The sequence below is a fragment of the Echiichthys vipera genome (assembly GCF_963691815.1).
Source record: "Echiichthys vipera genome assembly, chromosome: 13".
Taxonomy (NCBI): domain Eukaryota; kingdom Metazoa; phylum Chordata; class Actinopteri; order Perciformes; family Trachinidae; genus Echiichthys; species Echiichthys vipera.
In genome coordinates, this window is record NC_139838.1 from 27,647,913 (window position 1) to 27,674,365 (window position 26,453).

The 26,453-nt window shown below is 44.1% G+C and overlaps 1 protein-coding gene across 1 annotated transcript in view; it reads right to left on the reverse strand.

Annotated features, from left to right (window-relative positions):
• The window catches only part of LOC310955411 (uncharacterized protein), a gene marked incomplete at its 3' end in the record, with an annotated part of 50,198 nt that overhangs the window by 20,164 nt on the left and 3,581 nt on the right, over positions 1–26,453 (reverse strand). Inside the window, exon 2 of the mRNA XM_083925230.1 lies at positions 4,522–4,559. Coding sequence (XP_083781356.1) covers positions 4,522–4,559 — 38 coding nt within the window. The remainder of the gene's footprint in view (positions 1–4,521; positions 4,560–26,453) is intronic.

Consider the following 26,453-nt stretch of genomic DNA (forward strand, 5'->3'; position numbering starts at 1 on the left):
GTCCAGCATCATGAGCTCATACTTTCGATTCCTCCGTTCATCAGTACAAACACAAAATTGATCTTAGGGCGCACTCACACTGTCCTTCCGCACCGCGCCCCGTGCTTTAGGGTCCTTGTCCCCCCCTCCAGGCCCGTTTGTACTCACACTACCTGGGCCTCGGCGAATGCTTCTTGCTGCCTATACGTCATCACGCCGTAACACGTCACACGCATTGATGACGTCATGGCGATGCGTGGCTTTGTTTCCAGATCTTTCCGTAGACCTCAGAGTTTTTGTGCGTCTTGTCGACTGTTTTTGAATCTTTTCATCGACCAAATCTGCAGAAAACACTCCACCTCCGCATCACACCAACGTGAACCTTTCGCCGCCATTGTTTTAAATGTCCGCGCATGGTCCCTCCTTCTTTTTTCTACGTCCCAACAGGCGCACAGGAAATGACCTCAGAACCGCCGTAGGCCTCGTGCTCGTGCTTGTACACGTGCGCACCCTCGTGCTCGTACATGTGCAAACGCGCTCTACAAAAGCCCACCTCTCTCAAACGGGCCGTGGACAGCCAGCTGGCCGCAGTTATGCGTGGAGCGGTTGCACTCACACTGGTCAAATGCACTAGGCTTGACCCGAAAAACCTGTTTTGGCCCGGTGCGGAAGGACAGTGTGAGTGCGCTCTAAAGACATTTTCTTGCATGAACTCAGGACTCTGGCTATAATTCAGTCATGAACAACTGAGTCTGCTGCTGTTCCTTGAATTTGTCTGAAGATTTCCACGTCGACAGAAGTTCTGATTCTCAAGTTCGCAGCCTGTAACTATTCCTTCAACTTAATAGTGTGTTTGCATTTCTGACTGACTATTGAGTGTTCTTGTATTTTGTCCGTCTGTCTGCAGGGTTTTATTTTGCCGCGCTCTGACCAGAATCTCCCTGCTCTCTGAGTCTGAATCATCTCTCTGAGCTCCTGTGTTGTACTTTATTTTATTATTTTTAATTCCCTCTCCACCCGCTGGCCTCGCCTTTCTGCAGGGCCATAAATGATGCAGCGGAGTCGTGTTTGTTGAAGTAAACAACTCGAGGGCTGCCTCGGGATCAGCGCTCAACAGGAGCGACACTTAATCAAAAATGGCTTCCTCCACTAATGCCGTGGTCGTCGAGTGGTCATCAGGTGTCACTGCTGAACCAAAAATATGTGATTTGTGGAATATATCAAACCACTTTTCATTTTGTTCGGCGGGTTATTCCATAATCGCTCTTGTTCCCCTGTAATCTGTAATTAACTGAGCAGTAATGTCGTCAAATGTACCTTTTAAAATATTTATAAAGTATTAAAACCACTGGTGCGTGTCGGCCTCCAACCCTCGTGTGTGGGAGGACAAATGACAACACTAAAGAAAAGAAAGCAGCAGTCAGTGATGAAAAACAATAAGATTGATGTCTGTGTTTTGTCTCTCTCGCTCACTCGTTTTGCGCTCTCTCTCTCTCTTTCCCCAGGGTCCGCAGCTGAGAAGTGATACATGGCTCAGTAATAGTCTGAGCCCTGGGGAGAGCGGCTCTGTGGCCTCGGTAAGAGACTATCAACACACACACACACCTTCACACCCAGTCACACACAGCCAGCCATGAGGGTGCAAGCACACACACACGGGAGCGCACAGAGGTTTGACTAATATGAGCGTCTGAAGGATGATACGTCCTCGTTTCCTTCCATTTTTTTCCCATTTTTGCACCAAATATTGAAACAACTTTTACTGTTTAAACATCATCAGTAGTTGTCTTTATTATTCGTCTTGTCTCGTTTGAACAGCCTCCGAAAAAACACGACTACTTCAGTTCTTTCAGGATCATCTGAACTAGCGATACACCCATACATCGGCCGATGTGGCCGGCCAGCTTGCCGGACACAGACCGTTTGGGAGAGGTGGGCTTTAGTAAAGCACGTTTGCACGTGTACGAGCACGAGCGTGCGCACGTGTACGAGCACGAGGCCTACGGCGGTTCTGAGGTCATTTCCTGTGCGCCTGTTGGGACATAGAAAAAAGAAGGAGGGACCATGCGCGGACATTTCATACAATGGCGGTGAAAGGTTCACGTTGGTGTGATGCGGAGGTGGAGTGTTTACTGCAGATTTGGTCGATGAAAAGATTCAAAAACAGTCGACAAGACGCACAAAAGCTCTGAGGTCTTAGGAAAGATCTGGAAACAAAGCCACGCATCGCCATGACGTCATCAATGCGTGTGACGTGTTACGGCGTGATGACGTATAGGCAGCAAGAAGCATTCGCCGAGGCCCAGGTAGTGTGAGTACAAACGGGCCTGGAGGGGGGGACAAGGACCCTAAAGCACGGGGCAAAGACAGGTTCATTCGGAGGGAGAGAAACTTTAACGCGTCATACTTTTCTGCTCTTAAAGGAGAAGGATTAATAAGGATTAAAACAGCTGATAGACACAGAGTAGTGAAACAGTATTAACAGTGACATCGGTCGTGTTTTCTCTGTACTACAGCGCATTGTTTTTAAACAATGAAGGTAAAGGGCTTCATATAGATTTTCTTTCTACTGTTCCTGGACTGCTGTAAGTCAAACATAGACACGAGGGGGTAGAGAGAGGAGATGCAACAGATCATCGAACCAGGATCATTGTGGTTTTATTCTGTGTGCCTTAACCACTGAGCCACCAGAACTCCCCATCATATTTAATATTTCAGTGACTGTCTGACTTCAGATCCCTCGTGATGCTCCACCAGACCAGCTGAGAACATCCCACTGTCTGGACGTAGAAATCTTGGCAGCATCCTGAACACCTTCCAATTAAAGAATGTAGTTCTTCCTCCCTACTTCTCCTACTCTATGATCTTTTATTAGCTATACAACCTTGAGTTTGTACGAATGTGTATTAATAGCTGTCATTGTTGTTTGGCCTCACTCAGGTAAACGCTTTGTACAAATACACACAGAGAATAAACGCTGAATGCAGAACATTGGCAGCATGGATCGAGTGTTTGTTACAGTACAACCACACAGACCTCTACACACTTGGGTATAACGCACAGAAATGTGGAATTAATGAGTTAACGGCGAGCAGACTTCCTTTGCTCATAACGCCGTAGTGAATTTCAGCATGAAGCACGTTTTTCAATTTAATGAAAAGGCATTTTTTATTTAAGGATTCTGTAATTCTACAATTAGGGTGCACTCACACTGTCCTTCAGTACCGGGCCAAAACAGGTTTTACGGGTAAAGCCTAGTTGGTTTGACCAGTGTGAGTGAAACCGCTCCGCGCCTAGCTGCGCTGGCCCGTTTGGGAGAGGTGGGCTTTTGTAAAGCGTGTTTTTACGTGTACGAGCACGAGCGTGCGCACGTGTACGAGCACGAGGCCTACGGCGGTTCTGAGGTCATTTCCTGTGCGCCTGTTGGGACATAGAAAAAAGAAGGAGGGACCATGCGCGGACATTTCAAACAATGGCGGTGAAAGGTTCACGTTGGTGTGATGCGGAGGTGGAGTGTTTACTGCAGATTTGGTCGATGAAAAGAATCAAAAACAGTCGACAAGACGCACAAAAACTCTGAGGTCTACGGAAAGATTTGGAAACAAAGCCACGCATCGCCATGACGTCATCAATGCGTGTGACGTGTTACGGCGTGATGACGTATAGGCAGCAAGAAGCATTCTCCGAGGCCCAGGTAGTGTGAGTACAAACGAGCCTGGAGGGGGGGGACAAGGACCCTAAAGCACGGGGCACGGGACGGACGACCAGTGGGAGGGCGCCCTTTGAAAAACCGAATATCCAAATACTAATATTGAAAACTGAAAAGCTACCAATCCAAAAAAAAAAAAACAGTTAAATATTTAGGTCCAGCCCTAGTGATTTTTTATCTTTATAGTGATTTATGTGAAAATATGACATTATTTGTCGTCCAAATGACGTAAATATTGCCATAAAGCAGTTCGACCACAGCTTTTTCAATACAATAGAAACAGCACAGAAAAACACATACAACAGACACATGAATGTTTTTGACAATACATATCATCACACTGACTTTGATATGAAAGGCTCAGTTAAATACTAATGTGCTGAGACAAAACAGCAAAAAAGGACGACACTGTCCTGTTTCTTTCTGACTCACGCACACACACACACACACACACACACACACACACTGTGAAAAGGAAAAATACACTCTCCAACCACAGTGAATCATTGTTCCTTTTCCAGGGTTCAGATTTGGCTGACCTCTCCTAAGGCCGAGGCCTGAGCGTCTAACAGCAGGAGGCAGTTCTGGGTGAGTAACAGCGCTTCTCACCTCTAAAACATTTGAGGAGACAAGAAACAACACACACACACACACACACACACACACACACACAGAGCCATGTCTGTCTGGAGATGGTTCAGATGTCGGTAGAGAGCTGAGGACAGCGTCTCTGGTGTCTCTTTGTATTCTGCCACAGTGGCTTTCAGCAAAATGGGAAAATAGATTGAAGTGTGCAGAAACGATGAAGGTATTAAAAAAAAAAAGCATTTTACCTGATCCCCATCTTTCTGTACCGGCACCGCATCCGCTGCTGGAGAGAAACACAGACAGAGATGAATTAAAGATCCTTTCATTATCACAGGTGCTTCGGTAGCTACAGGTACCAGACCACGGCGGGAAACGCAGAATACACAATTGCTTTGTCTCATCTGTCCGTGATAGGGGAGGGCGAGCAAGGGACACTGTCAGAGAGAGAGAGAGAGAGAGAGAGAGGGAGATAACAGTATGTCAAACTGATGCAGCCCTCAACACGCGCGCTGAGGGAAAAATGACAACGCTGTCCACTATTTCTCTCTCACACACACACACACACACACACACACACACACACACACACACACACACACAGCGTGCTAAAATTAGATTCATTTTCCACGCCAAGCCTCGGCACACAGAGGACGCGGCCGGCATGAGTCATGAAGGCCAGAGATGATTGTGAAGTATCTGAGGTTGATGAAAGGGTAAGTTATTATCATAAGTAATGGGGTGCTGTTTTAATAATTCAGTGGTAATAAAAAAAGAAAACGGACCGACAGAAGAAGAAGATTTTGATAACGACCGGCTTACATGACGACCTTGAGTTCGACCTTTACAGTAAATGAGGAAAAGCACAAACACGTCCCTGATAAATCGTTGTCTTCTGGCATTTTGACACTTTTCTTTTGTAATCTTAAAATGCTCCTAATAAGTGAATGGCACAATAACATGTGAAAGAAATCCACCAGGTTTTGAAACTCATCAAAATTCAATTCTCATATATTTCTGATTAAAGTCTGACCAATAGAAGCTCGTCAAATCATTTTATTTGGTGCAAATAAAATGATTTGCCGAGCGTCCTGCCTGTCATCGTCACAGCATCCCTTCAAGTCGCCTACTGCTGTCACTGCTCGAGTGGCGCGCCTCTCTGCAGAGCGGTCTGAGACAGACAGCAAGCAGAGTTTCTGCTGGACAGGTACTTTTAGTTTGTCTAATCCTAGAACGCAGCATGACATGTGATAACGCAGCATCCAGATGCTATCAGTAACAGTATTGTAGCTCTGTAATACTATGTTATTTGTACAAGGGAGATTAGCGTAAGCATCAGCGCTAACGTCATCGGTAGTGTAGACAAACCAGCCGCTTTACTTGCCGCTCACTTTTTCACCGCACGTGTCGGGGAGGAGGGAGTCAGTCGATCTGCAGTGAAATGGGCCGGCAGCGATCTTTTCGGCAGCAAGTCTTTTTTTTCTGGAGTCATATATCATCCGAGTCACATCGCTAAAAACAATGCACATCACGTCAGTCATTTCCATTCGTCTTATCCGTTGGTTCTCTCTTTCTCGTGCTGTTTTGATGCTACTTTGGATGTTGTGTCAGTTCCTTGTTTACACTGTGGTTGCCAGCTTTGGCTGCTGGGACACACACACTGCTTCGTAATGGACAAACTAAATGCGTTGTTGGGGTTTAATTCAGTCTCAGTTTGATGTTAGACTGAGATGTGTGGATATACTTTGGGGTTTTAGCAGCGTGTTCCTTTATCTTTGACATCCTTCACGTGTATTTCACAGATATTTTCTGCTCTATATAAAAAGTTTTATCTCTGAAACTTGCCACGGCACGTACTTTTTTTTTTTTTGTCAAGTGTGAAAACATTATTTATCTTGTCTTTCTCAGAGCTCGCAATTTTATTATAGCTGGTGCAGACAGATGACTAATTCTACCCAGTCTGGAGAAAATGACAGCAGGATTTGTGTGTGTGCGTGTGCGTGTGTGCGTGCGTGCGTGCGTATGTGTGCGTGTGCGTGTAAACAGTGGAGACATAATGAGTCAGTGGTGGCTCAGACAGTCGAGCAGTTTAGAAGTTGCTTGGATTCACAAAACAAGCAGGAAAAGATGACACGGAAGAAAAACTTTGAGAACTTTAAATCATGTTACCATCGATTTATAAATAACCTTCATCAACCACCACCGTGGCTCCGGTGAGGCCTCCTTGTGGCTACCAGCATGATTCATAAGCTTTGGTTAGCCAGCTTGCGCATTAGCTAATTTCTCTGTTTCGCTTCCATCTGGCATCCACCCTGTATGCTTTGCCTGTTCGATTTGGCAGCATGCAACATGTTCGCAGCACCTGTCTCACAAATTTAGCCATTTTGGGTTAAATTTGTATAGTAAACAAATGTCCAAAGTTCCCAGGGTGACATCTGCAAACGACACAAAAAGGAGAAAAGCAGCAAATCTCACATTTGAGAATCTGGAACAAGCGTTTTTCCTGATTAGAGTTTTGGAAATACCGCCTAAAATCCTTAGTCTGGTTTCGGCGAATATGCTCTGCACTGATCAGATACTAATTCTGTCTTTTATCACATCATTAAAATGGGTAAAAATGAAATCAATGTGCTAAAATTGGATTAATTTTCCACACCATGCCTCGGCACAGGGGGCCACGACCTGCATGAGTCAACGAGGCCCGGGAACGTTGAAGTCTATTAGATTCAAGTGCTGATAAAAGCAAAGGCCTCCTCTGTATTAACACAATTTATAACTTCTAATATCTCATGTAGAGAACTGACTCCTCGCGGTCCCTGTTGGATCAAAAACACCGCAGGAGATACTACGATGCTTTCAAGTCAAGTGTTATGAAATTAGCTCACCTGCAAATCGCAGAAGCCGAGATAAGGGTGCTTATGTAGGAAATTGCTCGAGTTGTTGGATATCACTCCAAGATTGTTTCAAGAGGGAATAATCTTGAGCTTTATGCACTCATCAGTTCATTGTTCAAAGCTTAAAAATCCTCCTTTAGCCCACCGCCTCTCTTTCATGTCCCTTTGATGAAAGCCTGATTGAAGTGGATTTAACAGCTGAAATCAATAAGGCAGCCTGGACTTACTTATCAGTCTACTATGCACTAAGAGCCGATATTTCTTTTGTATTGTATGCTCAACATATGGCTCTACACCCTCATTGATGCCGTCCGCATTGATCCGGTGCTCTCTGCCAGGTCACGGCTGAAGGGAGCGCTGCCGATCGACGGCGCCTAAAAATACCTCAGCCTTCATACTCTCTTCAGTGGAGACTTTCCATCCAAATCAATGTCAATAAAACCCTTCTAGGGAAAGGATGAAGATGGAGGGAGGGGGAGGGGACGCTGTCGTCACAAAGATACTGTTTGAAGATGATGTACTTCATCTCAAGGGACGAGAAATGACAGCTCTGCACCAAAGTCGCTCTAAGCAATTGATTTGTTTAGTAGAAGTTAGGCTTCATTTTAAAATACCTTATATCCATTTGGAAAGAAAAACACTCCAAACACTAAACTATGATTATGAAGATATAACTTTCCATTTCTGGCAATGCATTGTAAGTTCCTCTTGACTAAATGTGCAGTAAGGCTGCTTTTCCCTGATTTTAACTTTCAGTTCAGTTAAAATCCCTCAGTTACGATATTTTTCTTAAGGGGAGTCCTGCGTAAAGCTACAGAGAGCTTTGCTTAGAGAGTAACAGCCACATTTTCAGTCCCACTGAATCAATGAGCGGCGGCTTCTTTCTTAAGTCGCCAGTTTTTGCACCAACATCAATACCAGAGAAATCCATCAGCACAGGAGGTGAACAGAGACACAAACAGATCAGAAAGCAGAACAGCCACGAGACACGCTGAGTGTTTTAACTCACTCCCTTAGTCCTGGGTTTATTTTCTTTAAACCGCCTTTTTGCCTCTTGTGGGCAACACAAAAAGTTGCCAACACATTTTATTGTTGCTCAGACAGAAGAGGGAGGACTGAAGAGGGAGCTGGGTGGAAGGTTTAGTACTGAGGTAAAGCTGGTGTCATCGGCGTAGCAGTGGAAGTTTAAGGTGTGGTGGTGGAGGATCTGACTAAGGGGATGCATGTAGATGGTAAAGACGAGGGGATCTAGCACAGAACCTTGGGGGACACCTCAGTTGACTGGGGCCGAGGTGGAGCTGGAGTCTCTGATGGTTACGGTGACGGTTTCCTGTTGGAGAGATAAGACTTTTAAGAGGTGAGGCCAAGGTACTCCGACAGGCAGTTGAGGAGAACGGTGTAAAAGACGTTGATATTGCGAACATGTTGGCAGAAAGTTGCTTATTTACACATCCAGCAGATAGGTGCAACGTGATCCTTCATTTGGAGAAGTTCGGCCTTTTCGTTTTTTATTTATACACGAGTGAATCGACCCCGAAACAAAATGCCAAACTCCTCAAAAATGATAATCCACAAACCAGTGGGAGGAAGTTACGGTTTCAGCATCCATCTGTTATTTACAATCTGCGAACTGAACTTTAAAATGACTTGTCATGTATAATAACATCAGATGTAGGACGAGAAATTTCTCTTCCAAATGTTCATTTTTAAAACGTACAGAAATTTAATATGATGTAGTCAGAGTTTATCAAAAGTAAATAAAATTCGTTCCAGAGTTGGTAACGACCGCACATTTATACACGTGAACACAAACACACGTTCCATGACACATTTTTCAGACCTGACCCAGAACTTAGGGTGAAGGAAGCATTTCCACCAGACGAGTGAATTCAGCTGACTTTGGTAGACATGTGCTCTCTCTCTCTCTCTCTCTCTCTCTCTCTCTCTCTCTCTCTCTCTCTCTCTCTCTCTCTCTCTCTCTCTCTCTCTCTCTCTCTCTCTCCGTTAATGAAAGGCGTGCAGTCTTAGTCATGACTCGGCTCTCTGTGAGTACATTTGAGATGCGACCCAGGGGATCCTGGAGGCCATTTACTCCTCACAACACACCCACACGCATGGAAGCACATACAAACTCACTCACACACACACACACACACACACACACACCAGAGACCTCTGGAGTTGATGGAGCTCCCTGCCGGAGCCACGGGGGAGGAAGGAGAGGGTGAGAGCGACAGAGAGGGAAGCTGAAGGCTCTCAAAAAAACAGAGAGGGGGAGAATATTGAAAAGGGAGTGAAGGAGAGGAACAAAAGCGATAAATTGATCGAAGCTCAGAACCATAGGGCATGTCGAGAAGAGAACAGCGAGGGCTGCTGGGAAAAAAAGAAAAACGCTGGAAAGATAAGAAAAGAGGAAGCAGGAGGACGAAATCAGAGTGTTACAAAACAAGCAAAAGTCTATTTTGGTTTTGGAAAAATGTTTATTTTTTATCATGAAAATACTTTTATTTAACTTGTATCAAATAAACTCAATAGATAATTCACCATTTTAAACACTTCTCTTAATCTGTTCTTCCCTGAGCCCCCGCCGGCGGGGGCTATCAGGCAGTATAACAACATCCCCCTCTGCAGCAACATGTAGCTTGCATACAGACACACATGCTGCATACCCACAGAAAGCTCAGAATCTCTTCTACACGCTCATATAAACTATTCCTATGACCAACAAACACAGTTATAACACCGAGCAATCAAAGAAATGTGAGGCGAAAAAACAGAAATACGAGCAACACAGACAAATAAAGCTGGCGCAGTGGCAAGTGTTACCTTTATCGTAATACCAAGATAATGCACATAAAGCTTGTAATTACAGAGGTATACCCTATTTATTCTGAGCATGTCATTTTCGAGCAGGAACCTCAAAAAGGGACTCAGGGAAGAAGAGGTTAATATTATATTAAATAACCCAAATCAAAGTATTTCATGACATTTTGAAATAGCATACCGGAAACATAAAGGTCACATCCTGATGACAAACCTTCATTTGTTTTCTAATGTTTGAATTTATTATGCTACACAAGAAAATCGAAACAAAACAACAGTAATACGGTCGGAGACTTTATGAATATAATCTTTAACTACAGTTATTCCGAAAACAGAAAAAAGTCCTCTGGTGCTGCCTATAATGCTGGTATCAGTGTCTATGCGCCGATCTGATAACACGCCATTTACCCCTTTTTCCTTTATTACTGACTTTAAAGACCCTTTCACACTGGGGAGATTTTTTGTGTGTGTGATTAGTTCTTACTCTAATGTATTTTTATATTTTTTTATTTGACCTTGGGAAAGGCGTACGAACCCTGTTTAACGCACTGGTTATCAGATCGGGGCTCGGCATCAATACGCAAGTCCAGGTATTGTGTTCTGTATCAGGAAGGACAGAACAGTATCAGACCAGCTCCATCTTTTAGTAAAATGACGCCCACAGCAGCATCCTGTAAACAGCAACAGCTGTTTGGACTAATTAAGTGTAACTCCAAGCAGCGAGCAGCAGTATCACGGCTTATTTTGTCGTCATTTGATGGACATTTACCCAGAGTTCCCTGCAGCACCTGGAGGAAACTCAGTCAGCATAACAGTCATTACTGTCACTCAGTATCAGGCGACCTAATGACCATTTACACTCTGACTTCCTTTTATCCTCTGTGCTTGTTGTGATTTTGACTCTTTTTATGATCGGCGCTCTTCACTCACCGCCGATCAAACTGTCTTCTTTGAAGTTTGAATTCCTCTTTTTTTAACCCTACTTCTGCTAATGCCGTGTTGTTTCACTGTCTTCACCTCAAGGTAGTGAAGAAAGTGCTGCATTTAGCATTTAGCAGCAACGGGATTGAAACGTCTACATCTGATTGGAAAGAACAAACACAAACAGGATAAACTCTCAATTCTGCCGCGGTTTAATAATCTGTTTTAGTCTCCTGCCCAAACTCTCTCTGCTTTTATCAACCTGGTTTCCAACCACAACAAGAGGCAGCAGCTGTTTTTAACCTTAAAACTACAATAACACACTGCATGCTACCTGCCCAGCACCAAACCGCAGACATTAGAGAAGATTAGTCACTACTGCGGCTGGTGAACATAGTGAAGCGTTTAAGCCAGAGAGAGAATATAGTAGTTGAATTTGTCAGGTGTGCAGAAACACGACTCCTAATGAATGTTAAAGTTGCTCTCATGTCATGCTAATCCTGCTAACTCCGGTATTGTCAATAAACCTGCTGTTTTTTTTCTCAATTATTGAATCCAAAATATCCCTAAAATATTCAGTTTACTGTCAAATGGACGTAGAAAAGCAGCAAATCCTCACAACGGAAAAGCTGGAATCAGACTCATGCTCAAAGCAATTTCAGTCAAAAGCAACTGGACTTGGTTCTTTGTCTAGGAAGACGTTTCACCTCTCATCCAAGAGGCTTCATCAGTTCATGTACGCATCTGACGAACTGGGACTGGACCAACTAACTGGTGTGAGATCCAGGTATTTAACCTCTCACAGGCCGATGATGTCACTGAAACCTTTTGTGCTCCAGGTGCCAACGACCGTCGTTAGAGTGACAGTCGTTGGTGGGAAGTTGGTTTCGACTTCTAAGTGGCCTATTGAGTCTGAACGACAGTCGTTGGGGTCGTTGGCACTTGGAGCACGAAAGGTTTCAGTGACATCATCGGCCTTGTGAGAGGTTAAATACCTGGATCTCACTGCAGTCAGTTGGACCAGTCCCAGCCTGGTCCTGGTCCTGGTCCTGGTCCAGTCCCAGCCTGGTCCTGGTCAGATGTGTACATGAACTGATGAAGCCTCTTGGATGAGAGGTGAAACGTCTTCCTAGACAAAGAACCAAGTCCAGTTGCTTTTGACTGAAGTTGCTTTGAGGATAACGACGACCTGGACGAATGAGAACGTTCACAGGCTCCTGGAATCAGACGTTTGGCATTTTTCTCTGAAAACGACTGATTATCGAAGTTGTTTCTGATGAATAATCAAAAGCATTTTTTTCTCACAAACTTGTAATTATGTGACCGCCACGACACTGGAGGGGGAAAAAACTGGCACAACTCTGATGTGAAAGATGCTAATTCTCCTCCGTTCCTTGAACTTGGTAATTAATCGGATTCAGGTATAATTTGTGGCTGTGGTGTAATTTTTGCTTGTTGGTGTGTGAACCACGCAGCTCTGAGCGCCTGTGGTTTGCAGCCGTGTGTGTGAGGCTGCTGACCTTTGAGTAAAAGGTAATTTCTGTTTAGTCTTCAGTGGAGTCGGGAAACAAAGGACCATCAGATATAAAAGGGAAGGCCTTGTTGTTCATGACCTTAGATGTTATACAGGTTTATAGTTACGAGCTGTGATTGTAGTATGAACCAAAATAGCTTATGTGTGATGATGTTTCCCCAAACTGTTTATTGTGGTAATCAATTCTCTTGTAGTTAGAAAACAGTTTCTGCATAAAGAATGGTGCATAATTGGATTTTGTGATATAACGTAGTTTAGTCCACAGTAAGAATTCACACAAATAAATCAAACTAATAAAAGCACAAGCGGCCGGTGGAACAGTGGTTAGAGCATGGGTGTCAAACTGATCCAGTTAAGAGTCGCTGTGGCTGCAGGTTTTCATTCAAACCAAGCAAGGACACACCTGACTCGACTTACTCAATCACCTGAACTGTCTTCACACAGTTGATTTGTTGGACCAGGTGTGTTTTTGATTGGTTGGAATGAAAACCTGCAGCCACAGCGGTCCTTTAATGGATCAGTTTGACACCCCTGGGTTAGAGGCGCCCCATGTAAAAGGCTGAAGGTCCTCGAAGCAGCGACCGTGGGTTTGACTCCGACCTGCGGCCTTTTGCTGCATGTCTCCCCCTCTGTCTCTGTCTGTCCTATCTAATAAAAAGGCTTTAAAACTGCCGAGACAAAATCTTTAAGAAAAAGTAATAAAAGCAAAATCAGATTTATTAATTTATTTTAAACATTGCATCACAAAACAAACTTTTAAAAAGGTTCAAATTAGTTTGTAAATGCAGCTAAACTTCACTTCACTAGCTGCGTAAAGTGAAAAGGAGCCTCTTACATTTCCTTTGTAACATTTCAACCCTTTGTGTTTTGAATGCTGCCGTTCTGAAAAAGCCTCCGCTACATTTTCCTTGTGCTATTCTTCTGTAGTCAGCCGATAACGAGGCCATCGGTGTAGACGCTGGCTCTGCGCGCTCTAATCTGTTTGGCAATGAAGCATTAAGGTCTCGGGAAAATGAATCTGAGACATCAAAGTGTGACAGAGAAGTGCTGGCTGCCAAACGCCTGCAGGAGCCGCACGCTTCATTTAGCCAAGAACAGGTTTACCTCAGTCAGGCTGATGGAGACACTGTTGGCCAGGTAGTTGTGTTTTGTTTGTCCTTTAGAGAGATTTACACAGCTCTATGTAATATGTCTTCAAAGGAAAATACATTTACGTAGAAAAACATCTGTTTCATCAGCAGTAGAGAGGACCGTCCCTTTTCCACCCGCTGTACCGTGTGGTCATATCACTCAATCATGAAGTTAGAATTCAAACTTTGGTTTGATTTGTCCACAAAAAAACAGAACTCATGTGTTTCCTCTCACATCTTTGGTTCAGAGCGGCAGCAAATTATTCATAGTAGTGCGTTATGTACACACTGTGTGGTGTATTGAGAGGGGACCTTATTTACTGTTACACTGAACGTTCAAGAACAGAGGAAGAAAGAGAAACCGGAGATGTTACAACAGCTCTTATTAAATGACGCGTATACTCTACCATGGAGAGGGGGCGCAACTACTGTATTACACCGAATATAAAACAACCCTGATTATAAGACGACCCTCCTTTTTTAAGAATCGTTTTTGGAAAATGACCTTTTGAAGACCAAATCTCGGATATTTTCTCTCAATCCAATGTCCAATTTCAAACCCACCGTTCCAACGACCAAACCAAATTGAGTCTTTCTTCTCAAACCAGATATAGTTCTCTTCAGGCACCCATTAAACAAACAGAATGATCAGTTAGTTTTTGGTCAACAAAACCAGGTGATACCTCCTGCGTCTAATAGACCAGCTGCATAAATCTTCGACGAGCGTCCCGTGTTTCTCGGCTGCTCTACGTTTGTCTGCTGAGTAAATCACCATTATATCAAAACGGCATCAGAACTCCTCCTCAGACTTTTGAGCCACTTTGTTCGGTGGTGATTTCAGTGTCTCTCCATGTTTCAGGCCCCTGTCACGGTAAGCTAAGCTAGTTGTCTCTGTAAACAGTGTCGCTGTACACTTAGTTGTGATTGAAGGCCTGTCATGAGAGGTACTCGTTTTGGCGCCAATGTTTTTTGAGAAAATGGCCGTCTCAAACAGCCCAACACAATATTTCTTGACTTAAGGAACGACGACTCTTGTCCACCAGAATCAAAGTGTCTTGTGTCAGTGTCCGCAGAGAGAGGAGGTCACAATGGATGAATGAGTCGACAAAACTTCGGATTTAATACAAATTTTTTACCCAAAGCCAACAATGGTTTCTCTTAACCATGAGAGCCTAAAAATTACGTTTTTAAATGACTTGTTTTGTGCGACCAACAATCAAAAACACAAAGAAACACCATTTATTTAATGTGAAACAGAGAAGGCAGTAGGTTCATTTGTGATGTTTTGATTAATGGTCTAATCAATCAACTCAATTGTGATTAATCAGTTAATTGTCTCTGCGCTGGGGTTCGGCTCATCATTTGGTTTTCTTTGAGAGCAGCACAGACACACACGTCTTTGCTTTCATCTGGGTACAAACCGAAGTAGCTTTAACTCCACAGGTTATTGAAGAGCAAAAAGATAGCATGAAAAAACAAGAAAACACAAGGGGGATGGTGAAAGGCACCAAGGGAGGAGAGGATGAAGAGATTGAGAAGATGGATTTGTGCCAGGAGACGTGTTACATTTAAAGTACTGCCTTGTTTTAAGTGCTCCACAAGGACTAATACAGCTGCATTACGGCACCACGGGGACACGGGTGGGAGGGATGAGAGGAAGAGTTGGGTCAATTAGGCTGAGAAGATGAAGTGATTGCTTTGGAAACAAGAAAAAAGAAGAGAATATGGGCAGTTAAGGAGGAAGAAGGAGGTAGATATCAGGGTTAAGTAGTACAGGCAGAGATGGAGGGAGGGCAGAGAGGAGAAACGGTAAAAGCAAAGGTGGTCAGCAGGGTGGAAAAGAGGAACGAAGAAGCCATTTCCACAACACGCCACACATGAACGCAGACTCACTCAACTACACATGTACGCTGACACACGCACGCATTCATACACAAGTGAGTGTCTAAGGAAGGGCGGCATTGTGGGACGCTGCAACAATAGGTACTGACAGCTCTCTCCGGCAGACCCTCGCCTGTCTGCCGCCATCACTCTTGGCAGTGTGTGTGTGTGTGTGTGTGTGGTGACACAGCCTGTGACAGTGATCCTAAATGAAGTCTGGAGTCTGACTCACCTCCGCTTCAGCAATAGATGCTCTGAGCCGACACCGAACACTAAGGGTGTCCTGCTCACTACGGCTTGTCGGGGTAATACCTTCATCTACCCATCTGTCCATTTTTCTGTCTGACTGACTGAGTGTGTGTGTGTGCGTGTGTGTGTGCGTGTGTGTGTGTGCCATTTTATATAACGTCTTTGACGACTCCACTTTCCCTCGAGCTTCTGGAAGTGTCTGTCTGGTACTTGATGTCCCTGGTGATCCAAAGGAAATCATTATATCCTTTCCACTTTCCTGTCGCTGTCCTGATTCACTTGATTCTAAAAATACTTCTCTATACTTGTATACTTGTCCAGAGGATTACCCAAGATTTGCAAAAGTCTTATGAGCTGGTTAAGGTTAGACATAGACCTCGTAGGGTTAATGTTAGATGTTAAGGTTGGGCATAGACCTCGAAGGGTTAATGTTAGATGTTAAGGTTGGGCATAGACCTCGTAGGGTTAATGTTAGATGTTAAGGTTGGGCATAGACCTCGAAGGGTTAATGTTAGATGTTAAGGTTAGGCATAGACCTCGAATGGTTAATGTTAGATGTTAAGGTTGGGCATAGACCTCGTAGGGTTAATGTTAGATGTTAAGGTTAGGCATAGACCTCGTAGGGTTAATGTTAGATGTTAAGGTTGGACATAGACCTTGAATGGTTAATGTTAGATGTTAAGGTTGGGCATAGACCTCGAATGGTTAATGTTAGATGTTAAGGTTGGACATAGACCTTGAATGGTTAATGTTAGATGTTAAGGTTGGGCATAGACCTCGTAGGGTTAATGTTAGATGTTAAGGTTGGGCATAGACCTCGAATGGTTAATGTTGGATGTTAAGGTGGGGCATAGACCTCGTAGGGTTAATGTTAGATGTTAAGGTTGGGCATAGACCTCGTAGGGTTAATGTTAGATGTTAAGGTTAGGCATAGACCTCGAATGGTTAATGTTAGATGTTAAGGTTGGGCATAAACCTTGTAGGGTTAATGTTAGATGTTAAGGTTAGGCATAGACCTCGAATGGTTAATGTTAGATGTTAAGGGTGGGCATTGGCCTTTAATGGTTAAAGTTAGTATAGATCGTCGCAAGAGTTCGCAAATCTAAGGTTGCCATCCAGACACAACCACTTGAGTTACAAGTTCGGACTTTTCCTTTCAAAACACGTTCAAAACCAATTGCCAACCCTATTTGGCATGGTATCTTAAAATTGTTTAGATTTGCAGCGAGACAAAACTATTGCAGAACGTTGTAGCGTTGTTGTGAACTGGCCCGTCTGGCCTCGACTCAAACCGCGGGTTTTAGAATGTAACGTCACATGTTTCAACAGCCAATTAGCTTTTAGCAAAGTCCGCTGGTTAGGTCAGTTAAAACTGTCAGCTGGTTGAATTAGCAGAGTTTTGGATGGAGGCTTAATGAGTGCGGGAGAGAAAGAAAAAGAGACGGAGAGAGAGAGACGAGCAAGCTAGAGAGTAAATGAGGAGAGGGAGCACTGTTGTTCTGAACAAAGCAGGGAATCAGATAAAATAGTAATACAGCTGTAGCCAGTATTTCACTATCTCTGTGCTCATTAATATTTTAAGATGCTACAAATTATATCCTGTTACAAAAAAAGCCTGAAAGTCAGAAGTTGCTACGAGAGTCATTCATTCATTCATCTTTAACCGCTTGTCCCTGACGGGGTCGCGGGAACAAGCGGGCGTGAGGCGGGGTCCACCCTGGACAGGTCCCCAGTCTATCGAGGGGCACATAGAGACGCACAGAGACGGACAAACATTCACACCTACGGGTGATTTAGAGACATCAATGAACCGAACACGTGTGGCCTTGCTACGAAAGTCATTGCGATGAAAATGATACATTGTCTCGTCTCGATGCATCGGGGTAAACTGGCAGGTGTCGGGATGTCGCTGACCTGTGCGTTTCAAGTAGTGTCAAGTTTCAACTCGTCACAAATCCTTGTCTGATCTTTAGTCAGGTGCGAATCGGTATCTTGATTATTCAGGTTGTTTTTTTAAGGGTGAGGTCTGTTTCTGCCTCTTTCCTGAATTATGAAGGCTGCGTTGTCAACTGTAAATGAACGCTTTGAAGGCGCTGTATTTGTAAATTCTGGAGGTTGAACGCGCTCATATCCTCAGAAAAGCGTGTTCTCGAGCGGTGATGAGATGGAAGACACATCCGCGTAAGGAGCATGTTTCTAATTCACACGAGGTCTCCCAGTAAAATGTGTCTCATGCATACATCATCACATCCTGCTTCTCTGGTGGTTATCGGATACATTGACAGACGCCTCGTTTTTACAGTTTGAGACTCATTTCAGTGGCTCAGTGTGCTGATTTCAGGTCAGTCGAGGCCGATGCCATGTTGGCGCCTACACCGCATTGATAATGTTGTTTAGTGTGAGATTCTCCGTCGAAGGAGCGAGAAATCACATCTCCTGTGGGTTGATTTTATCGTCTACTGTCTTCTGAGTGTGAGGTCCTGTAGGGACATTTTCACACCCAGGGGAGAAAATGCAGATTTACTGAATGTGTCTTCGTAAGTCGATGTTTCAGCCTTTGAAGCATACTGTGATTCAGCTTCTTACACTCAGTACAAACAGTAAAGCTTTATTCAAGTGTCCACGCACAAAGACATGGTTTTGAAATGAGATGTCCGTATAGTATTGGCAGTAGTGTATAGTCTGGACATATTTTGTTCTTTAATGAAATTAATGGATTGTTTTGTTGTGAAACTCTGATATTGAAGATTGTTTCTCTCTCTCCGCCCTTCAGTTCAGGGATGGCATGTCCATCTGTCAGTCATATTATTGATCAGTCACCTCGCTCCGTGTATCCGTCACCCTCTGACTTTCTGGCAAGATCACCCGATCCATCTCCAAAGGTGTGTGCATGTGTTGTTTTCACTTAGTACACAGCGCATCTGTCAGCAGAGGTAACAGCCAATATTGTGAGGTTGGGGAGGGCGGAGGGTTTTCCTGTGTAAGGTGAGACCTCAAACGGGAAAGAACAAACACAATGGATGGTTAAATTGTTTAACTGGAACGCAGCTTTTGGAGAATAACTCAACCCTGTCAGATATGATAGGATTAATGTGAAGTTCTATTCAGTCTTTATCTCGGTTACGGCTGATTAATCATGTTTTGGTAGCGTCGCCTACGTGTGCATTTCCATTTGCAATCACTCAGTATGTCCAAGAACTTTGGCAGTTTATGTCAATTACAAGAACAACCAGTTAGAGGATACAACAGGGTTCAACAAACCTCTCTCACAACAAACTGATCCTACTAACAAGTCAAGTGTGTGTATCACAGCCTGATATCTCTTCTTCCTCCATTGTTGTTAAAAACACAACCACCCTGTTGCACTGGTGGACGTGTTCCTTCATTACCATAGAGACACACACACACACACACACACTGTAGTATATTTTGACCCACACACACCGTTCTCCTGCCTCAAATTCTCACTGGAGCAGTAAACGTGGATTAATCCACCGCTGAAAATAGTCCCCAACAAATGCACTACTTCCTCCTGTTTCAGTAATGTTTGATAAAAACTACAGTGATCAGCTGTTTTAAGAAATGACTGAGTCTGTTTTAACTCAACTGTGTATTTGTGAGCTCACGTCTTCAATAGGAACTAAAGCCACAGACAGGAAGTCAGAAAGTACTGAGAGACTGATGTGGTTTTAGTCTCGTTGACAATAAGAGAAATATAATGCAGCAACATTATATTTTAATATCAGCACATGGTAATCTTGGGTCATCCAAATATGTTGCAATACATAGAGGTAATCTCTGCAGACTGAGCCGGTGTGACCTGTAGATGAAGTAGGATGAAGTTGTGCTTTCCACACCAAAAATCGAGCTATTCCTCTTAAGTTCAAATCCAAACTCTCTGCTAACTTTCACTGAAGTCTGTCCATGTACAGCAGTTTCCCTACAAATGTCACTGCGTCTCCTTGTCAGAGGTAATAAGTGACAAACAGAGCGGACAGTATGACCGAGCGAGACACTCTGTGCTATCCAAGCATGTGGAGAGCCGATAGATAAGCTTCAGAGCTCGTGTTGATAATCGTTTTTATAAAAGGGACGATGTGCGCTGGGACAGACTCCAGGCCCCGCTGTGACCTTGGAGAGAGTAAGTGGGTTAAGACACTTAATTAACAAACGTGTGAGGACCGTTTTGCCTCTGAAGCCTGAACAGTGCCCTCCTTTACATGTACGTCGATGTCGATGTGTGAATCCTTTGAGCCTAAATCGCTGCTGCAGCAAAGAAGAACAGTTCCAAATAATTGAGTCCTTGACTGATATCAGACAGTTTCTAACCAGTTTCTGTGGGGAGGGGATTCAATTTACTGAGACCGGCACACTGGCCGACATCAGCACTGATGTGTATCTATGCCAACATAATGGTTGTCTGGGTTTTTAGAGTGGAGAGGAGTTAAACAAACTCTGATGTCAGGCGCTATCGAGACAGCTTGACCACGACATTAGTCCCCCGCGGCGCTCATTGGATTGATCGTCTTTCTATTGAGAAGCCGCTGCTCCGTGTCATCGTGCCAGATGAATCAGTTAAGGAGTGGGCGCGTTCAAAAGGTCTCGGCAAATTGAGTCGCTAATGGTGAATCATGCAATGTACCTAATTCAATTAAAACTCAACACAATACAGCGTGTCTCTGCACATGAGCCGTGTGCAGTTCACTGACATCACCCCACAGGAGCAAGCGGTCGCCTCAGAGTGCCATTTAGACATTTGTGAAATTGCCGGGTAGAGCTCTTAGTTTCTTTTCAAGCTGCTTGTCACATCTCTACTAAAAATTCATGTGGCGTGGGAGCCTCAGGCTTCCATGCTGAAAACCCGGAGCAGGGACGTGTGTGTGTGCCACTGTGATGTAAATTTAGAGGGAAGAGCGGGAAACGAAACCCTCAGAAAAAGACGAGCCTGAAGGAGGCATCGCCTTCTCTTTCCATTACTGGCCTGAATCGATTTGGCTAAAAATAAAACCGGCAGGACTCCGCTCTGATCGCGTTGCATTCACAGATGACCGCACGGGCCAGGAGTCACATCACATGCATTATCCAACCTGTGTTTATTTATGTGGAAACGGAGCTGCTGTCTGCCAGACTGTGAGTCCGTCCTTTACTCTCTGTCGCTGTTTCCTGCCAACTGAAACACAGAAGCCAAAACAAGACTCCACTTACAGACTAAGGGATAAGATTTCATCTCAGATGGCACAAACATTGACAAACAAACGTCCTTACGATGGATAGATTTCATTAATAAAACCCTAACATTGACGTTTGATGACAGTTGACCTGCACAGCTGATTATCACAAGGCCACTTTTGAAAGAACGAAATAGTTTTCATGTTCACGTGTCAATGAATCTTTATGTCTTTGTGAACTTTCAAGTATTTTGGCCGCACAACTCCGACCAGTTGGTTATTTACTCATCCGGATCAATGTAAGTCACGTATTTACTCTCTTCTGCTCTCTACAAACTCCTCTTAAGCTACTAGCTAGCTATGTAAAATGTTGCTTAGAGCAGCTTTAAGTAGATATGTAGCTGCCTCAATCACTTCTACTTAATGTTGTTAGAATAACGTGTATCTAGCAGAGCATATCATTTGTTTCTAGATTACCAAGACTGCTTTTGACATATGTTTTTTTTGTAAAGCTATAAATGACAAGAGCTTCACAAGTAAAGCTGATATTAGGCCGTCAGTGAGAACAACCAGCCCCACTGTGCTTCACTGTTTGACCTCGTTCTTCTTCTACAGCACAAAAAAGATGTTTTGATGTCAAATGAAACCCTCTCCTCATGTGCAATGCTCTTTTTTGCAGTTCCAACTTCACTACATCAGCACAAACATTGTAAACAAAAGAGCAGCCGCGGCAAAGAAGAAGACACGCATCCTCAAACAACCCCTGCGCCGCTCTGCTCATCGTCAGCCACTGGCTCGGATTTGGAAAGAGATCTGTTGGAGTGAAAGCGGCGGTCGCTGGAAGCTGTTCTTCCAGACAAACAGGCTCAGGTTCTCAGAGTCTCTGATGATGGAAGATTACAGAAGGAGTGAAAGGGCAAAATCACCTCCAACATCTTTATTCTCGTCACAGAGGAGCAGCAAACCAACCATCTTAGGTTTTTGCTTTTCTTTCTATTTTAAATGACAGGAAAGAGAAGAAGGTCTGCACGCTGTCAGGCTCCAATACAAATCATTTATTGATTTACTTTAAGAAGGAAATGTTTCGTCACTCACAACTACCCCCCTCCGCCCTGCATGAACACCACAAACTACTGTCAATGACTCCCAGCTCAAATAAAGCAAACAAAAGCACACTCAGCTCCCAATGTTCCTCTCAAATCTGATCTGCTCTGAGTCGTGTTGCTGGTTGCAGCTGGAAATTAGAGCCATGCACAGGTAATTCAGAAAGGTCCTAACTTTTAACAGCATCTGACAGTCTGATGGAGTTTGCTTTGTTGTCCTGGCGACAGGGCTGTAAATTAACATTTGGCGCACCTGCCAAAGGGACCGGTAGATGAAAGAATCTGCCGGCCAAGTTAATTTTTTACCGGCCAAATAATAAATTGCCTCTTTTTCTTGCATTTCCATCTGTTTCAGTCCTTTTCATTGAGATAACAGAATAATATAGCAACACATGCTTAGAAAAGAGGCCAAAGTATTATGTAGAAATAAATGTTAATGTTAGTAATTGAATTTCAAAACACTGCAAATTGAACTACAGATGGGACCGATCCGATCCAGTCTGCATCTCTAATCAGAACTCCTCATCACTGTCTTCAGCAGACACCCTCTTTGCACCAACATCCATATATGATATATTATTATAACATCATATCGTCTGCTTCGAACTGAGCTCTCGTGCCACAGCATCATCGCTGCGCTCAGATCAGAGTCACTGCTCCAAACTTTCAGAGCGGTGACGCTTCGTTGCTTCTGAGGGGAACTATTTTCTACAGCAGTGACGTCGGGGGAGCTACTTCAGTGCGACACACAACAAATCACCGGTTTAGTTTTTCTATGTCATGTATAATTTATTGCACAAGCACGACCATCAGGACAAACATTTACCCGCCCCATGGCGTGGAGCCCTCCATAATGAAGTCACCAGGGGAATATTTTAGTCGCATTTGGCGAGTCGCGACCGCTAGCTTACAGCTCAGCTGCATCACAAGACCTCAGTATGGAACCTTCAGTCATGTGTTAACAAGTGGTCGATATGGTGGGAGATCATAACAGACCCACTACTGTATATTAACCGACTGTTACCACCTGACTAGCTGTGTCAGTGCTGAAGTATGGACTGGCTGTAACAAGGTACCATCCTGGGATAGGGGGGGGAGGACAGACTACCACATAGAGAGAGAGTGGCTGTTGAAAGCTGCAGAAAAAGCCATCAAGCGCGCCCTAAGTGAAGATTTATTTTATATCAAACTGAAATTTGAACTTAATTCTGTTGCAAAATGCTTAACGATAACAATACACGACAAAATGCATCAAAAGTTGTGTGATTGCTCCTTTAGAGTCCCAGTATTTATGCTAAAGGATGTTTTGACCCATCATCACACTGTGGCGTCATGAATCTGCTGAGCCGTCGGACAGGTGACACCTCTCTCTACCCTGGAAACACATGCTGCCTTTAGCTCCTGCTGGGCTGAACTGCAGTGGCTGGCCCAACCGGCCTCCATAGGCAGCTTCGTCTGAACGCCACGTCTCCCTCAGTTGCATCCAGTAAGTAAATCCATCATAAATTCATCCACACAGGCTTGAAAGGTTGTAATCCAATTTTTTTCCCTTTCAAGACGCCAAAAAATCCTCTCACCTTCAGACCAACTAAACGTAAATAAACCAAGGTAGATAAAAATGAGAGAGTTATCGACTGTGTGCTGGATTTTGTGGTTCTTTCACAGTCGGTATCGATCCGGCGCACCTGTTAATAAGACTCTGTGATGTGCGGGAGCTTTATAGTAATTGCTCCCTTCGAAGACTGAAATTGCACCATTTGGTTTGAATGGTGTCTCACAGACGTTGCACCAAACGGTCTCGATTTAAGTTCCCTGATATGTCGAATTCTGAGAGGCACAGTCTAGACTGGGCTGCACAGTGCAGTACAGATGTTGTTTCCCCGGTTAGAGCGCTCTTAAATCTGCTCAGAAGATCTCTTTTAGTGTGTGTGAACAGCCTTTAACCACATTAAACGCCTCAATCTTCTTCTGCGGTTGTTGTTTTATTGGTACAAGCTTCAGGAGGCTTTCTGGCCCTGACTCTGAATCATGGAGACGCTGCCATAGAACGACGCCTGTGCTGCAGTCTGAGGGATGACTGCTGAACATCAGCTCCACTGTAACCGGAGGATAATTGAGTGTAATGGCAGGCGGGGATGCTTTGGTTAAATGGCACTCCACAGGAAACACGCTGCCGGGGGAACAAAGCCAGCACTGAGGCCGAACCATTACGGTCCCAGAAAGAACTGGAATACAAATCCAAATGAAACAGTGTGGTTGTTTTCTCATGCGTTGTATTATTTCCCGCAGATCACCGGAGCGACTTTGTTTCTCTGACATTTGATTCTCTCGCACAAAGTCAAGGGTGGGATGTGAACGACGGAAGACGAAACCGTGAGAGAGAGAGCTGTTGACCCACATTTACTGTAACATTTTCCCTCTCCGTCTCCTCCCTCCGTTTCTCATTGACCTCCGTCTTTTACCCCGGATCTATTTTTAGCAGCAGCCGCTCTCGCTCAGGCCTAATATAAGAATAGATGCTCCGCGCAAGAAACGCAGCAGGAAATATTCTGCAGGCAGTGAGTCGGAGGGATGGGGTCCACTGTGACAAGCTGTGTCACTCAGTGCATCATTCTTGATCCTTGCAACGCTTTGTTCCAAACTTGGATCAGATTTTTTGTCGCAGGAGGTTTTACTGAATTATAAAACAGTTCACTTATTTGGGTAAAACACTTAACAACCTTCTATGAAGAGATGATGATTTCTTTCTCCTTCCTTCTTCCACTTCTTGTTTTCTGAATTCAGACCATTATTTTCACTCTGGGGCTACACAGTGGTGTGGTGGGTAACACTGTCGCCTCACAGCGAGAAGGTCCCTGGTTCAAATCCCGGCTGTGTGGAGTTTGCATGTTCTCCCCGTGTCTGCGTGGGTTTTCTCCGGGTTCTCCGGTTTCCTCCCACAGTCCAAAGACGTGCAGGTGTTCGGTTCATTGATGACTCTAAATCACCCGTAGGTGTGAATGGTTGTCTGTCTCTGTTCGTCTCTATGTGTCCTGTGATAGACTGGCGTCCTGTCCAGGGTGGACCTAGAAACCAAGGTTTGCCTACGTTTTGCCTATCCTCTGCGTTATTGTTTTGATTTGAAAACAGATTGGTCTTTTGTCAGTCTTCATAAATATTTGATATGTCAGCATACTAGTTAAATCAAAGACTTACTTTCAATGTTTGCATCACATAACCTGCGTCCATTTGGGGTTTAGGTTGTGCACATCATCAGAAATTAACGTTACACGTCCGCAACATCCAACACCCTCATGAACAGTAGGGGCGGTATGGTAATGTGTAGTATCAGGGGTCAGGAGGCACTTCAGCAGCAACAACAATGGCGGAAAGTTTTGAAGGCAAGCTAACAGACCAATCCCCAGTCTGTATGATGTGTCAATGCTGCTGCACAGTGATAATATGCTCCTGAAGTCCTCCACAGTCTTAATTCAACTTTGTTTACAGTGCCAAATCATAACCAAAGTTATATTCATGATTTACAGTGACCCAACAATTCCCCCGTAGAGTACGGTGGCGTTGAAAACCTTCACTATAACAGACAGGAACGTCAGACAGACCCAGCTCTGTGGAGGACAGCCATCTGTCTGCACCGGAGAGAGGAAGAGAAGGAGAGAGAGAGAGAGAAAAGACAGACAGATGGACAGAGAGAGACAGACAGAGAGACAAAGACAGAGACAGATACACTTCCAGTAACTATAATAATATCTATAGTAATGTTAATATGACTTATTAATACAGCAGAACAGTAGAAACAAGCACAGCTAAGGTGATAGATTCAAATAGCAGCAGGAAGCATCATGCAGGACCACGGCAGCAGGCTTAGAGTTTTCTGCTGTGCCCTCTCGTGAAATCCTCCAGTAACATGCATGGTACATAGACTGTACGAACGACCATAAACCGTAACAAGTAATGGACGGAGCCACTGTGGCGCCATCTTGGAGCCTGACGTTTCTGTATTTGCATGTACAGCTGTGGCACAGAGCCAGCTGGAAATTAGCAGTTTCTTTCTTCATATTATTTTTCTTACAACCAGAAAACAATGTTAGTTTTCTTTACCTATAAAGGTGATTTCCCTCTCAACTTTGTAGATATAGATGCCTGAACGTCACCAGGCCTTAACCCAACAGGCAGCAGAAATGAAAGATGTTTGTCTGCTGGTTTAATGCCCTGGTAGACGCCAAAGACGGGAGGGATGCCATGTAGACTTGGACGGTTGCGGTGGTTCTGGTGGATTTTTCCTTAGATTTCCTGTTAAAGCATCTGTTTCTGTATGAGGCTTTTGCTAATTGTGCAAACGATCCAGTTCCTATTCTTTTGTTTTTCCAACAATCTGGAAACAAAGACACAACGAAGACACCGGCTGAATCACATCATTAAGTGACTGTGGAAGCAAAACCAACATGTGCAGGTAATGTGCAGCGTTGCCAAGTCAGTG